Source organism: Typopeltis vanoorti, chromosome 7 (genome assembly GCF_054136105.1).
Source record: "Typopeltis vanoorti isolate ZY-2024b chromosome 7, IOZ_Tvanoo_1.0, whole genome shotgun sequence".
Lineage (NCBI taxonomy): Eukaryota > Metazoa > Arthropoda > Arachnida > Uropygi > Thelyphonidae > Typopeltis > Typopeltis vanoorti.
In genome coordinates this window covers 119,293,073-119,309,910 of record NC_143555.1, presented here as the reverse complement: position 1 = coordinate 119,309,910, position 16,838 = coordinate 119,293,073, and the positions used below count along the sequence as shown (strand labels likewise).

Genomic DNA, 16,838 nt, shown 5'->3' with positions numbered 1-16,838 from the left:
AATCTTGAAACTAAGTTTTTATAAACTGGCCAAGATATATTCAAGTAGGAAGGAACTTGATTTTTGTTTTGTGTGAGGCAGTAAAAAGAAATTTTAAAGGGATCCTAAAAAATGAAGTACAGAACCTTGTAACTTCTGGAAAGAGCCTTAACAGAAAGAGTAAAAGACTATGAACATTTTTTTTGTGATTGTAAAAGAAAAAGTGTTTTGTCTTAAGAGTAAGTTTATATTTTTTTAATAAGGCCTTGGATCCATTTAATCTGTAGTTGTAGTTATGTATTTTTACTAGAAGTGTATATATGTTGTTTTAAGTTTTATTAAATGTGTTTATTTTGTACTTGGCATTGAGTCAATGATTAGTTGGATTCTGAAAGAGTGAGTTAAAGTCATTGCACCAATTGGAGTGAACTCTTTGTGCAAATATAATAACATATAGGGACATTCGGAGTCAAAAATAAAAATAATTGTTAGTAAATGAAATATTATTTATAATACACATTATAAATAACTAATGGCGCAGCCTATATAGGATAAATCATTAAATATTAACAATGGCGCAGCCGAGAGGATAAATTCATTAAATATTAACAATGGTGCAGTTGACAGGATAATTGGTTATGACTAAACTATTTTAGAATCCAAAAGGCAAATCTTGACTCAAATCAAAAAAAAAAATGGCTACAGAAAATAGCAATATTAGTAGTAAAGTTCCTTCAGTTAATGATGAAGAATTTTTTAGGTTAATAAATCCAACCTTAGTAATACCTTCTTTCTCAGGTGATAGTAGTGAAAGCATAGAAACATTTTTTAGGTATGCAGAAAAAATTAAAGATTTAGGAAATTGGTCAGATTTTCACTTGTTAATTATACTTCGTAATAAATTGTTGGGAAAAGCAAAAACATTCTTAAATACATCTCCTTTACTAAGAGATACTGACAATTATGCAACCTTTAAAAGTTTGCTAATATCAGAATTCTCAAATGTAAGAGAATTAGGGCCTAACATTTGGAAGATTCAACGGTGTATCCAAGGTAATAAGGAATCTCTTTCTGAATATTATCATAGATTGTGGACCATTGCTCATGGATTTAATATTTCATCTGAAGAGAAATCCTCTTTAGAATGGTTGCTCTTTAATCAATTTAGGCTTGGCCTCAAGGATAATTTAAAAGAAACAGCGTATAAGAAAAAAGTTAGAAATCTTGAACAATGTTTTGAGCTTGTTAAAGAAAAGGAAGAAAGATTAAGAGATATTTTTCATTCCTCAAGCAATAAGCAAGTAAATTCTTTTCAGCATAATCAACCTCATTCTTCTAGCATTGTGGGTACAGATAAAATGAGAGAAGAAAAGCTTCAAAAGGGTAAAACTGAAAATAAAAAGAAAAAGTCTAAGGAAATTTCTGTGAATTTTAGAATTCAACTAATCATTGACTCAATGCCAAGTACAAAATAAACACATTTAATAAAACTTAAAACAACATATATACACTTCTGCTAAAAATACATAACTACAACTACAGATTAAATGGATCCAAGGCCTTATTAAAAAAATATAAACTTACTCTTAAGACAAAACACTTATGTCTTTGTTAATATTCAATGAATTTATTTAAGGTTGGATTTAATGTGTTTATTTTGTACTTGGTATTGAGTCAATGATTAGTTGGATTCTGAAAGAGTGAGTTAAAGTCATTGCACCAATTGGAGTGAACTCTTTGTGCAAATATAATAACATATAGGGACACTCGGAGTCAAAAATAAAAATAATTGTTAAAAAATGAAATATTATTTATAATACACATTATAAATAACAATGGCGCAGTCGCCTACAGGATAAATAAATTCATTGAATATTAACAATGGCGCAGTCGACAGGATAAATAAATTCATTAATTATTAACAATGGCACACATATAGGATTAATTCATAAAATATTAACAATGGCGCAGTCGCCTACAGGATAAAATAAATTCATTAAATATTAACAATGGCGCAGTCGACAGGATAAATAAATTCATTAAATGTTAACAATGGCGCAGTCGACGACAGGATAATTGGTTATGACTAAACTATTTTAGAATCCAAAAGGCAAATCTTGACTCAAATCAAAAAAAAAAATGGCTACAGAAAATAGCAATATTAGTAGTAAAGTTCCTTCAGTTAATGATGAAGAATTTTTTAGGTTAATAAATCCAACCTTAGTAATACCTTCTTTCTCAGGTGATAGTAGTGAAAGCATAGAAACATTTTTTAGGTATGCAGAAAAAATTAAAGATTTAGGAAATTGGTCAGATTTTCACTTGTTAATTATACTTCGTAATAAATTGTTGGGAAAAGCCAAAACATTTTTAAATACATCTCCTTTACTAAGAGATACTGACAATTATGCAACCTTTAAAAGTTTGCTAATATCAGAATTTTCAAATGTAAGAGAATTAGGGCCTAACATTTGGAAGATTCAACAGTGTATCCAAAGTAATAAGGAATCTGTTTCTGAATATTATCATAGATTATGGACCATTGCTCATGGATTTAATATTTCATCTGAAGAGAAATCCTCTTTAGAATGGTTGCTCTTTAATCAATTTAGGCTTGGCCTCAAGGATAATTTAAAAGAAACAGCGTATAAGAAAAAAGTTAGAAATCTTGAACAATGTTTTGAGCTTGTTAAAGAAAAGGAAGAAAGATTAAGAGATATATTTCATTCCTCAAGCAATAAGCAAGTAAATTGTTTTCAGCATAATCAAACTCATTCTTCTAGCATTGTGGGTACTGATAAAATGAGAGAAGAAAAGCTTCAAAAGGGTAAAGCTGAAAATAAAAATAAAAAGTCTAAGGAAACTTCTGTGAATTTTACTAAAGATATTCCAGAATCTGATTCCAGGGTAAAATTACATGATTTGGAAAAATATGAGGAACTGAAAACATTTCTGAGTGAAGAAATAGAAAGACAACAGAGACCCATAATACAAGGACAGGAACTTCTGTTTAAGATGATGTCGGATTTATCAATATCCAAAAATCTTACAGATAATCAATCTTTTTCTTGTAAATCTGATGACATTGATAGGAATAAAGCATCTCATAGGAGATACATTCCAAAATGTTTTAGATGCAATAAACAGGGTCATTTTGCTAAAGATTGTTATGTTAGAGATAGATCTTGTTTTCAAAATAAGAAATCGGAGAATAAAAATAAATCTGGAATTAGTTATTATTCCAATATTATACTGGCAAGGACAGAAATGTCAAACTATTCACTAAACATGGGTAAAGCCAAAGACAGCTATAACCATAAAAGAAAGTTTGATGTAGCATTAGCTCCTTATGCTAATGAAAGTAATCCTTTAACAGTATTACAAGGATTTATTGAAGATGTACCTTGTGATATCTTACTTGACACAGGTGCACGCATTTCACTCATTTCTTATAGCTTATTTAACAAAATTAAATCTCTAATTCCAAATGATATTTCAGTTTTAAGCAATCCAATTAAATTAAAAGGAATATTTGAATCTGAAATTTCAGCTTATAAGCAAATCAATGTCTTTATTTCAATTCCTTGCTTTCCATTGAAAGTTTCTCATTCATTAATTGTTCTTCCAGAATCTTCAAATCCAAATGTACAAATAATATTTGGAATTGATTTTCTGAAACGTCATGGGTTTGTGTGTAATTTTGTTGATAATACAGTATCATTGTGTGGAATAGAATGCTCTTTGGATAGGAAATCAGGTGACAGTGGAAAATTAGAGCAGTCTCCTGAAGTTTTTCTAGATACTAGTGATAGTGATCAAGTATTTAATATTGAAACTCTAAAGAATAAGGATCCTAGTATACAAATTTGGGAAAAGGATAAGATTATCCAAGCTCAAAAGGATGATCTCATACTAAAAACTATTTATGAAGCAGTATTGAAAGAGGAAACTCAACTAGATACATTTTTGAACCTGGATAACTTGTATTTAGATAAAGATGGGTTACTCTTATCTAGACAAATGGAAGATGGAAAATTGAAGGTGAAAATATTGGCACCAACTGAAATGATTACTTGGATTATGTATACTTTCCATGATTCTGACTTAGCAGGACACTGAGGGTTTTCTAGAACTTTGGAAAGAATAAAGGATCGTTACATCTGGAAAGGTATGAAGAGTGATATACTCACGTATGTCAAGTCATGCCATAAGTGCCAAATAAGATCCCCTTTTAGAGGAAAAGCTCCTTTACAACCATTTCCAATTCCAACTAGACCATTTCAAGCTGTTGCTATTGATGTAGTAGGTCCTCTACCAATTACTAAAAAAGGAAATAGGTATATTCTAGTAGTCATAGACATGCTAACTAGATTTCCTGAAGCAGTATCAATGAAAGACCAATCTTCAAAAACTATTGCAAGAAAGTTTTTGAATATGATAGTTTGTAGATATGGAACTCCTCAGACCTTACTTTCAGATCAAGGAGCAAATTTCAAATCTGAACTATTATTACAGTTATGTAAATTGCTTAATGTTAAGAAGATTTTTACAACACCTTATCATCCGCAATGTAATGGTATGTGTGAAAGACTAAATAGAAACATAAAGCAAATACTTTCAAAGTTGGCAAAAACCAAAATGAATGATTGGGATACACATATCTCTCAAACATTATTTGCATGTAGGTCTGCTTTTCATTCTGCTATCAAGGAAAAACCATCTTTTGCATTATATGGTTTTGACCCAGTTTTTCCTAATGAACTTGTTTCAGTTATTCCAAATACAGGATACAGTGATATAAATGAATATTTAGAATTAGTAATAGATAAGTTTTCCACTACTCATAGACTAGTAGGTGAGATAAGTAAATTAAGTGCTCAGAAAACTAGACAGTATATAAATCGCTTTAGAAAATATAAATCTTTTGTACCAGGTGATTTGGTATTGTTAGATGATAAATCTAGTATTAAAAGAGTTGGGAAATTAGGAAAGAAAGCCTTAGGTCCATTTAGAATTTTAGACAATTTTTCTCCTGTGAATTTTAGAATTCAAGATGTCAATAATCCTAGTAGAATTTTAAATGTACACTCTGATAGATTAAAAAGGTACTTTTTGGGATATAAAAATTTAGTTACTTTAGGTGATAATATGAATAAAATATTGAAGGATGAATGTAGTTTTCCTAATACTAATTGTGAATCTTATTCAAAGTTAAATGATAAAAAAGGGAATAGATCTAATATTCATAAATCAAATATGCAACGAAAGAAAAAATTAAATTTTGGTAAAATGAACCAAAATACAAGAAATTTTAGAAATCCTAAGACACATGTTTCAGATGATGTACAATGTAGGAATAATGATAATCAAATTGATTCTAACATTGATGAAAGTATAGCGGAATTTCATAGGTTGATAAATATAGGATTAAATAAGAAAAGGGAAGTTAAAGATACCTCAAATTTAGTTAGTAAGGATAAGGAATCCCAGAAACTTTTAGAATCTCAAAAACCTGTAGAAACTGATTCTGATAGTGATGATTCTATAGATTTAGGACATCATTCAAGTAGTTTAAATGAAGTGTTTGAAAGGTATAAAAATGAAATTTTTAAGTATACTAATTTGGAAGAAGAAAGTTCAGAATTATCTCTAGTGTCAGATGATTCTGAAACTAGTGATTCAGAAGATATACATAATGATTAGATAATTATATTAGAACTTAAAATATAACGATCTAGAAATAAATATTAAAATTTTGTTTAGATGTAGGTTAAATATAAAAAAATTTTTTTTAAAAAAAAATTTTTTTTCACAGAAAAATGAAACTGATGTAAAAATAATCATATTATAAATTCTGAATATTTTTACGTATTAATTTTGCTTGTTAGTTTTTGTTTTCATACACGCAGTGTCTGCACTTGTGATGTGCTCGTTATGAAAATATTATGTTAGAAGTAATATGTAAAAAAAAAGTAAAAATATTGAAGTACTTACTTAATTGATTATTTGTATTATTTATAAGAAAGTTTATTGTATTTTTAAATGTTGAATTTTGTGTTTATGAAAGACTTTCTTCAGCGCTGGTGGATACAGCGAGTCAGCCATAATTTTACAATGCGTAGTTTCTGACGTTGTTGAAGTGCGCATGCTCCTGGAGTGAACTCTTTGTGCAAATATAATAACATATAGGGACACTCGGAGTCAAAAATAAAAATAATTGTTAGTAAATGAAATATTATTTATAATACACATATATAAATAACAATGAGGCAGCCTATATATAGGATAATTCATAAAATATTAACAATGGCGCAGTTGACAGGATAATTGGTTATGACTAAACTATTTTAGAATCCAAAAGGCAAATCTTGACTCAAATCAAAAAAAAAAATGGCTACAGAAAATAGCAATATTAGTAGTAAAGTTCCTTCAGTTAATGATGAAGAATTTTTTAGGTTAATAAATCCAACCTTAGTAATACCTTCTTTCTCAGGTGATAGTAGTGAAAGCATAGAAACATTTTTTAGGTATGCAGAAAAAATTAAAGATTTAGGAAATTGGTCAGATTTTCACTTGTTAATTATACTTCGTAATAAATTGTTGGGAAAAGCCAAAACATTTTTAAATACATCTCCTTTACTAAGAGATACTGACAATTATGCAACCTTTAAAAGTTTGCTAATATCAGAATTTTCAAATGTAAGAGAATTAGGGCCTAACATTTGGAAGATTCAACAGTGTATCCAAAGTAATAAGATGAGAATTTGAATGTGTTTAAGGTGCAGTATGACAAAGGGACCTCTTAGATGTCTTTGACTCCATGGGGATCTTAGAGTAATATTAATAATAATAATAATAAACATCTCTTGTTCTTCTCCCTCTGTGTTTGCTGGCTGATAGCAACATTACACTAAATATCTTGTTTGTTCTTCCCACCTCTGCCTTATGCCATATGCTCTCAAAACCATTAGTGTGATTTATCTCCAATCCCCCACACTCTGAGATGACAAAAGTCACCACTTATTTCACAGATAATACTCCACAACTGTGGAGTATTATTTGTGACACATGATAGAAAGAGCAACAGCATTTGCCCTTTCTATCATGTTGAAATATGCTATATCCTTCTACTTCTATTCTTGTCAGCATATCCTCTTCTGTCGACCTTGTTTTACTGATCCCACTAATCTTTTTTGGACATGCTGACATTATCAGTGCCACCAATTCATCTCCTTTATTCGTGATAATCCGGGCATTTGTACGAAGAAACTTAAGTGCATTGTCAGTATTTCTATACCTATTATTATTCCAGACTGTTTGACTCTGAATTATAAATAAGAGAGGCAATTAAGAGAGGTGAAAGGGTGGATGAGATGATTGTGATGGTAGGAGCAAATGACTTGAGTGGTAAGTCGGGCAGAGAGAGATATGAGATTTTTGCTTGAGGCTGTACGGAAGAAGACAGAGAGAGGGAAAAATAGTGTGCATGTTGCCTAGGTATGATAATGACGAACTGAGCAGAAGAGCAGTAATATTGAATGACATAATAGCTAGAATGTGTGACAAGAGAGGACTGGTATATGTGAATGCTCGGAGCATGTTTGAGGAAAGAGAGGAATTGTATGCGAGAGACCGCTTACATTTGAATGAGGAAGGATGTAGGCATCTGGAGAGATTGTTGTTCGGAACGAGTCAGTGTGTCCCAGGGAGGATGATAGCAGGGCTGGCCTTTTGTGGGAATGGATACTTGGGAGAATGGAGATGACATCAGGTAACACTGAGCCCAGTGGAGTCTAGAGGGGATAATGCTGGGTATAGAAACAATGGCATTTATATGCTTTATACTAATGCCAGGAGTATCCGGAATAAGGGAGAGGAATTGGTGGCGCAGATAGCATCAGCCTGGCCAAACATTATTGGGATTACTGAGACGTGGTTGACAGAAGAGGATATAATAACAGGAATAGAAGTCACTGGGTACAGCATTTTTTGGCAGGATAGGAGGGGGAAGCGTGGTGGTGGTGAGTTACTGCTTGTGATAAGTGACAACCTATGTCCTCTAAGAATGGAGGCTTTGGAAGGCAGTGAGACAAATGATTTCGAGAGCATATGGTGTGAGGTAGAGGTGGGCAAGATAGGATATTTAGTGGGGTGTTGCTACAGACCCAGGAGCACAGAGGATGGGGACCAGGAGATGTTTAGACAGCTAAGTTTGGCAAGTGCAAAAAGAATGATTGTTATGGGAGATTTTAACCACAGTAGTATAAATTGGAGAGAGGAAGATGCATGTAGTAATAGGGGAATGGAATTTCTAGAATTCTTGAGGGACAAATGTCTTAGGCAACATGTAACAGAGGGAACAAGAAGTTCAAGAGTTTTGGATTTGGTTATAGCATCAGAAGAGTTGATAATAACTGAGATGACATCTCTCCCACCAGTTGGAGAACGTGACCATATTGTTTTGACTTGGAAAATGAATAGACATGCAGGAGTATCAAAGAGACGGGAACTTATGTGGAATTATAAAGCAGGTGATTATAGTAGTCTTAGACGTCAACTTTGGGAAGTTTCATGGAGAGAGGAATTGGAAGGCCGGGATATCATTAGTGCTTGGGAAATTGTGAAAGAATATTTCTCAGCAGCAATGGTAAGTTGTATATCATGAGTGAAGAAGAGGACACAATTTGGAGTAAAGTTTATTAAACAGGAATTGCATGCGAAAAAGAGGCTATGGAAGAGATATAAGGAGACAGGTGAAGAGAAGATGCATGAAGAATATAAGACACAGGCCAGAAGAGTGACCAGTGTGGTAAGGAAATCGAAACTGGAATATGAGAGGAGATTGGCCCTAAGATCCAAAGAAAATCCTAGATAATTTTTTAGCTATGTGGCCAGTAGGAGGAGGAATGACTGTGGAAGAATGATATTGTGGGATAAAAATGGGATAGAGTGACTGATGGAGAGGACATAGTGGAATTGTTCAATGAACACTTTATTGGAGTATTTCATCCTAGAGGAGTCAGTTTTAATGCTAGAGGGATAGGGCAGGTTCGAGGTTCACAGGTACAGGAGGAGAGTGTGTTTCAGATACTGAGTTCTCTGGATGTCAGTAAAGCTTTAGGACTGGATGGTATTTCACCACAAGTTTTGAGAGAATGTGCTAGGGAACTGACAGTGCCTTTAACCTGGCTTTTCAAGGAAAGTCTGGCTATGGGAAAGGTGTCCGGGGAATGGAAGAAAGGTAAGATAGTGCCATTGCATAAGGGTGGTAACTGACTGGAGGTGTCTAATTTTAGGCCAGTTTGTGTGTCATCAGTAGTTGTTAAGATCTTGGAGAAAGTAGTGAGGGACCGTATACAGCATTGGGCAGATGAGGTTAATGTTATCTGTGAGAGTCAACATGGATTTGTGAAAGGGCGCTTTTGTTTTAGCAATATGCTAGCCTGTTATAATAAAGTTACAAGAACATTAGATGAGGAAAGGCATATACTGCAATTTTCTTAGACTTAGCCAAGGCATTTGACAGAGTGCCACATGATAAGCTGATATTTAAGTTGCAGCACATGGGTTAACTGGATTCAGGATTTGCCACCACCATACGCAACTCTCTGATAACTATCAGAGAGTTGTGTATGGTGGACCAGTTTCAAGGAGGCAGAGGGTTACAAGTGGGGTCCCACGGGGCTCAGTACTAGAACCTATATTGTTTAACCTTTATATCAATGACGTTGCCAGTGGATTGCAGGGGGATATTCAGTTGTTTGCGGATGATGCGAAGCTGGGAAGGATTATTAGTAATAGTGCAGATGTGGTAGCTCTGCAAGAGGATTTGAATAAGCTAGATAGATGGGCAAATGAATGGGGGATGTCAGTTTAATGCAGCAAAATATAAGGTCTTGAGGTTTAGGAAACATCGATGGGATGCTGCATACTCTATGGGAGGAGTTATACTGGAGGAAGTAGGGGAGACAAGAGATCTATGGTTGATGATTGATAGAAACCTGAAATTTAGGGTACATATTGCAAAGGTGGTGAGGGTAACACAGAGGATTGCTGCTATTATGAGAAGGACACTGACCTGCAGAGATAAAAGGATTATCATTCCGTTGTATAAGTTTCTGATCAGACCACACTTAGACTATTGTTCTCAGATTTGGTCCCCAGGATTTGAAGGGGATAAATTAACTGTGGAAAGGGTACAAAGACAGATGACAAATTTATCCAGTTTCAGGACTGTATAATTTTGGTTATGAGAATTGGCTGAGGGAATGTGGACTGCAGAGTTTGGTGGATAGAAGAAGGAGAGGTGATATGATTGAGACTTTTAAACTGTTGAGAGGTGGTTACAGGGTTGATACTAGGGAGTTTTTTCGCTTGGTTGAACAGCGGGATGGAGTGATGACAAGAGGCCATCCCTGGAAGTTACGAAAGGAAACTGTGAGCAAGAGGGTGAGGAGTGGTTTCTTTGCATGCAGGGTGGTTGAACCGTGGAATGCATTGCCTGATGGAGTGGTGAGAGCGAGAACGGTCAATGAGTTTAAGGAGTGGTATGATAGACTTTGTGTTTCTTAGGGGGGGGGGGACCTCCCCTCAATGAGTCTTGACAGACTTTATGTTCTTAGGAAGGACCTTCCACAATGAGTCTTTTGACTCCATGGAGGTGTGAATAATAATAATAATAATAATACCATGCATTCTTCTATCTTCCAATTGACAATTTTTACAAGAGGTCACCCTCTTGTAAAAATTCACCTACCATTCACCCTAGAGACTCTAAATTCCTTACCACAACACTCTCACTTGTCCACAGAATAATATTCTCTCCAGATGCATATTTGATTTATTTAAATATCTGTGTTGTTTAACTTCCATACCTTTGGAATACATTTGGACATTGATGCTTTTAACTATTTTTGATCTAGACTGGCAACCAAGCAACAATGATCTCTTTTACATCCAACTTCTAATTTCATCCTACAGCTCCATGCTGTCTCTGAGCTTTCTATAATCACTGGCCTTGTAGTGCAGAATATATCTTTCCTCCAGAGTATTCCTTACATAACTGGCCAGCACTCAGGTGAATACCTCTTAGTCACTTTTGGTGACTGGAAAGACAGCACCCCATTTAGTAGCATCGTGTGATGAAATGGTCAAAGATGAAATACTTAAAGTGGCTGTTAAGAAATTCATTTTCATTGTTTGCAGTCACCACTCTTCATTTAACCTTATTATCATAATGAAAATTATCCATAATGATCACTCTTTTCTTGTTCGCTAGACCAATCTGTCTACACATTTCTTCACTTTCCACATTCATATTCCTAAAAATTGCAGCCACTATTTCTCCTTTGCATCTCCACCTTGTACAGGTATAACTCCTTTACTTCATTAGATGTTTTTTTCCTCCATTTAATCAGTTGTATTCCTCTAGTTTTAAAATGCCAATTATCATTAGACAAATAATGCTGTAGCCTGTATATGCAAGTTTCTATATTTCTTTCTTTTTCCTTAGACAAATTCCTTTGATATGATGCTAATCTTCCAAAGTCTCCTTAAGTGCATTGGAGTTTTGACATCTGTTAATAGATGAACCTGTCTTGCACTTTGTATCAGTAATATTGTTTATTTCAAATCTTCCATTCTAAAGTTGTAGATTGAAGCCCTCTCATCTATATATCTGCAAATTTTGTTTTGAAGACACTGATGAGAATATTTTGTTATTATTTAAGCATTTATGATAGCCATTATGGCAAATTGCATGGATAAAAAGTCTCTCAAAATAGATTACACTTTTTGAGGGCATGTGATCATCAGAATTTGGTAAATACAACATGAGGGGGTGATATGTATGAGTCATTTAAGCTGTTGAGTGATATTAACCAAATGAACGCTTCAGAGTTTTTTCAAAGGAGTAAGGTATAAGGACAGGGCACTTCCTGAAGTTGTATGGAGGAATGAGAAAGACAAAGAGAAGTAGTTTTATTATTATTTTTTTATGTTTATTTATTTTTTGCACAGAGAGTGGCAGGTGCAGTGACTCTGCACCTGCTACTCTCCATGCAAAAATAAATAATGAATAGTGCAGTTCACCTGCTGGTGTAGTGAATCTCATTATTCTGTGGAGGCACTGTGATGATTATGCTGTGATAATAATAATAATTTAAAAATGGCATATGACAGAAAGCCACTGCATTATAAAAATTGCATTAAATTAGTTAATCACTGTTTATCAAATTAAATACAAAGGATATTTTTAAGAGAAAGCGGGACTGTTTTAGTTGTATCTAACTTCTTTTTTTTTTTTGAAACTGATGGGACAGTTCAGACTCCACCAATAGCCATTCAAAGAGCTGTCCAACACTATCACCAATTATAAATGACATGTAGTGAAGAGAGACAGGCAAATTCCACCATCTCATTGTTCTTAACTCTAAAACAGTATATTAATATTAAAAAGTAGTTCTTAATATTAATTAAAAACTAATTAATTAATGAGTTTTACCAAAATGATTTTAAGGAATGACGATGGTAAGGAGGTCACTGAACCAGTCGATATAGTGGAGTTACTGAGCACGCACTTTGCAAAAGTATATCATTCAGGTGGTGACATTGAAAAAATGAAGGAGCCATTAGTTTATACGGGAATTGTGATAAATGAAGTGGAGGTGAATAGTCTATTACAGAACCTTAATGTGAATACATCTGTGGGATTGGATGGTATACCGGCACGGGTCTTGCGTGAAGCGGCTAAGGAATTATCAGTGCCTTTGACCATGTTGTTTAATCTGAGTCTCGGGTCTGGTTTAGTCCCGAAGGCATGGAAAGAGGGGAAAATAGTTTCACTGCATAAAGGAGGATTCAAGACTATGGTTGCAAATTACCGACCAATCAGCATATCAGGAGTTGTTGTTGTCAAGGTCTTGGAGAAAGTAGTCAAGAGAAAAATACAGGAATGGATTGATGAAAATGAGATACTGTACAGGGGACAGCATGGCTTTGTAAAGGGTAGATCATGCCTGAGTAACTTGCTCAAGTTTTATAACAAGGTGACGGCTGAACTGGATAAAGGAAATGGGTTTACAGTGATACTGCTGGACCTGGCAAAGGCATTTGACAGGATACCACATGGAATTCTAATCTGTAAACTACAACATATGGGAATGGATATAGGGTTGGTGAGATGGATAGGTGGGTGGTTGATGGAGAGATATCAAAGAGTGGTTTATTCAGGAGTGGAGTCCAAAAGACAGCCTGTGACTAGTAGGGTGCCGCAGGGTTCTGTTCTTGGACCACTGCTGTTTAATCTGTTTATTAATGATATAGGGAAGGATCTAAGTGGAACAGTTCATTTGTTCGCTGATGATGCAAAGTTGGGGAGGGCGATAGTGAATGCAGAAGATGTCAAAGTCTTGCAGGATGACTTAGATAGATTGGAGTTCTGGGCTAAGGAGAATGGATGTCAATTTAATGTGACAAAATGTAAGGTTATGCATTTTGGGGTGAAAAGATTAGCAGCAGTATACCACATGGGTGGAACTGTACTCCAAGAGATTGATTGACTTGGGAGTGTTGGTGGATAGGGAGATGAAGTTTAGGGGGGGGGGGGCACATTGCGACAGTAGCTAAATCAGCTCATCAACTCACTTGGTTGTTGAGAAATACCTTAACGAGCAGAGACAAGCAAGTTATTGTACATTTGTACCGAGCCTTGATAAGACCTCATCTCGACTACTGTGCCCAGATTTGGTCACCTCGGTTCCTTCTTGATGGGGAGGAGGTGGAGAGGATCCAGAGGCAAGTGACTAAGATGATAGCAGGTCTATGGAATGAACCATATGAGGACAGGTTGAAGATTTGTGGGTTGCAGAAACTGGTTGATAGGCAGAAAAGGGGAGATATGATTGAGACATTCAAATTGCTAAAAGGATTCTATAAGATTAATTCAGAGGATATTTTTGAGATCAGGACTGGTGGTGGGAGAACTAGGGGACACCTATGGAAGCTGGGCAAGAGTGTGGTTAGCAGTGGTGTTAGAGCTGGGTTCTTTACTTTTTGAGTGGTAAATGAGTGGAATAAGCTGCCAGAGTCTGTTGTGGGTGCTATGACAGTGAGCGAGTTCAAGGCAAGGTATGATAGATACTGTGAGAATGGCATATAGTTGTGTGGACATGATGTTTAGATCCTCCCTCTATGAGTCTAAGGACTCCCTGGAGTAGCCCGAAAAATAATAATAAATAATAATTGTTCTTGAAAAAGTTGTGTTTGTGGGAAGAAAATTACCTTTTCCTTTGCAGAGGAAAGGAAAATTCCCTTTTCCTTTCCTTAGGGAGCTGATTGAAGAAAGACTTAGGAAAAGTTCCTCTAGGTAGCAACTAGAATTGGCTAGAATTTATTTTATTTTTATTTTATTTAAGAGATAATATGAGGGATATCATTGGTTATTTTAATTCATATGATTTGCTGATATCTGTTAAAAATATTTAAGCATATGTATGTTTATATAATTATAGGAAAAATGGTTGAAGATTACTGGGGTCCTTCCAAAAGGTTATTAGGTGATCTTAAATTTTTGGAAAATCTTAGCACTTATGATAAGGTGAGAAGAAATATTTCACTATATTTGCATCAAAAACTTATGCATAGAGATATAACTGGTTTTCATAATTGTTATTTTTGAATGATATGAATGCAATTTCAAAGTTACAACAATGATTTTGGGAATGTTATTTTGGTTTAGTGGTTGTCTGCATATTATATTACTGAGTACGTGTCAATACAGTTGCAAAAGATAAGTTTGTTATCATTTTTACACAGTTATCATCTGCACAGTCATTTTTAGTCTGAATTTTTGTGTTTGTGCATGCAAGCTTAGCTTAATAGAATTCTTAAAGTGAAGCATGCATTTTTTATTTATTTATACTTTCTGGAAGTGTATAGAAATGCTTATATGACAATAATTGACATAAGGTAAACACAAAATAATTTCTATTTATTCACAACCTGACTAATTCTGTCCTGATTGCCCCCTTCCTTCTGTGGCAGCTGTTCATGGTCAAATTCAGTGTCCTGCTTATGATGTGCCTCGTGGACATCGAGAAAGGGTGAGGATTTTGGTAGTCATGCATTACTTTGGTCCCCGCTTTGGCATAATGAGTGGCCCTGGATGATGCAGTTAGAATGGTCTGTGGACAGGGCTTAAAGCCTGCTGCAGTGATGCTATAAAATACAGAGTAACTCTAGGGTTCCATTTCTTAGAGCTTTTATTGCTTGCCAGGTAGTGGGTGTCCACATGTGGTGTGGTTCTGTGGGTAAGGTTTTCTGGTGCCCAAACAGAAAATCCCTTTGAGCATGAATCCTTAAATCTGAAATTTTACAGGGCCCACACAAAGCAGTATCCCAGACAAGTACATATACTATCTGATATCAACAGAAATAAGAAATAAAAGTCATCTAGCACACACACATAAATATACCATCCTCATCATCCATGCAACAGGTGAATAACCAATATGGAAATATCATCCTTTCATAGATTACCACAAGTTAGCATACAAGCTGCAGAGGATGGGAATAGATAGTATATTAGTCAGATGGATCAGAAATTGGCTCTCTGAACAATACCAGCAGGTTGTGTATGATGCAGCAGTCTCAAAAAAGGGAGGGTAACCATTGGCATGCCCATGGTTCTGTTCTTGAGTCCCTGCTGTTTAACTTATTTGTAAATGATATATCATGTGGACTGAACGGAGATATTCAGTTCTTTGCTGATGATGCGAAGTTGGGAAGAATTATCAGTAGCACTGCTGATGTTAATTTCCTTCATATTCTTTCCTTTTGAATAGACTTGTGACTTGGAGAAAGGAGTGGGGTTGTAGTTTTAATATTAATATGTGCAAGGTGTTGCATTTTGGAGTGCAGAAATATAAGGCTGCACTCTAAAATGCACTTCACTTCCTGCTTTTGACGGAGACTTACTGCCTGAAGTGGATGAGATTAGAGATTTGGGAGTCATGGTTGACAGTAGACTGAGGATTAGAGGGCAAAGGCTGTGCATAGTACTGTTGCTATGATAAGAAGCACTCTGACATGTAGGGATAAAGAAGTGGTTATTCCACTGTATAAAGCACTGGTCAGACCACATTTGAACGATTGTGCTCAAATCTGGTCACCTGGTTTTCAGTGTGATGTGGAGACATTAGATAGGATCCAGAAGCCAGTGACTAAGATATCAGGAGTTTGGACTGTTGGCTATGGAAAGAGGTTGAAAAAATGTGGATCGCAGAGTTTGGTGGATAGGAGGAAAAGAGTTGTTATGAAAGACACATTTAAGTTAGTGAGAAAATTTTAGCGGATTAATCCGATAAAAGAGTAGAAGATGAGAGGGAAAAAACCAGAGTTTATCTCTGGAAATGATGTAAGTGTATGGTGAAGAGGGGGGTGTGAGGAGTAGATTTTTTACAAGAAGAATTGTCATTGAATGGAAAGCATTGCCAGAAGGTGTTTTAATGCAAGGAGTGTAAAGGATTTTAAGATTCAGTAAGATTCAGTTCATTCAACTGACAAGTATCTTGTCAGTTGAATGAGCCTCCCATGATGAGTCTACCGACTCCATGGAGGGCGCAATAATAATAATAATAACATCAGTGTTGTGAATTCCAGTTATAGTAACACCTCATAAAGTATTTCCTTGTTAAAGACAAGGGATATCAAAATGGGATCTTCTTGATTTTTCATTGAGGAGATATGATCAGGGCTTAAAAATCAATGAGTAACAAGTATGAGATGCTTCCTGATATGTAGGGATGGTCACCTGTTTCTAACCAAGAATGACATCTTAACTTTTAATACACCTAAATCTC

The 16,838-nt window shown here is 35.0% G+C and overlaps 1 protein-coding gene across 1 annotated transcript in view; it reads left to right on the top strand.

The window, feature by feature from the left end:
* The window catches only part of Dhc36C (Dynein heavy chain at 36C), a 1,350,914-nt gene that overhangs the window by 809,945 nt on the left and 524,131 nt on the right, over positions 1 to 16,838 (top strand). The window contains 1 exon segment of the mRNA XM_090395101.1: positions 14,490 to 14,575. Within this exon segment, the coding sequence (XP_090251227.1) occupies positions 14,490 to 14,575 (86 nt within the window).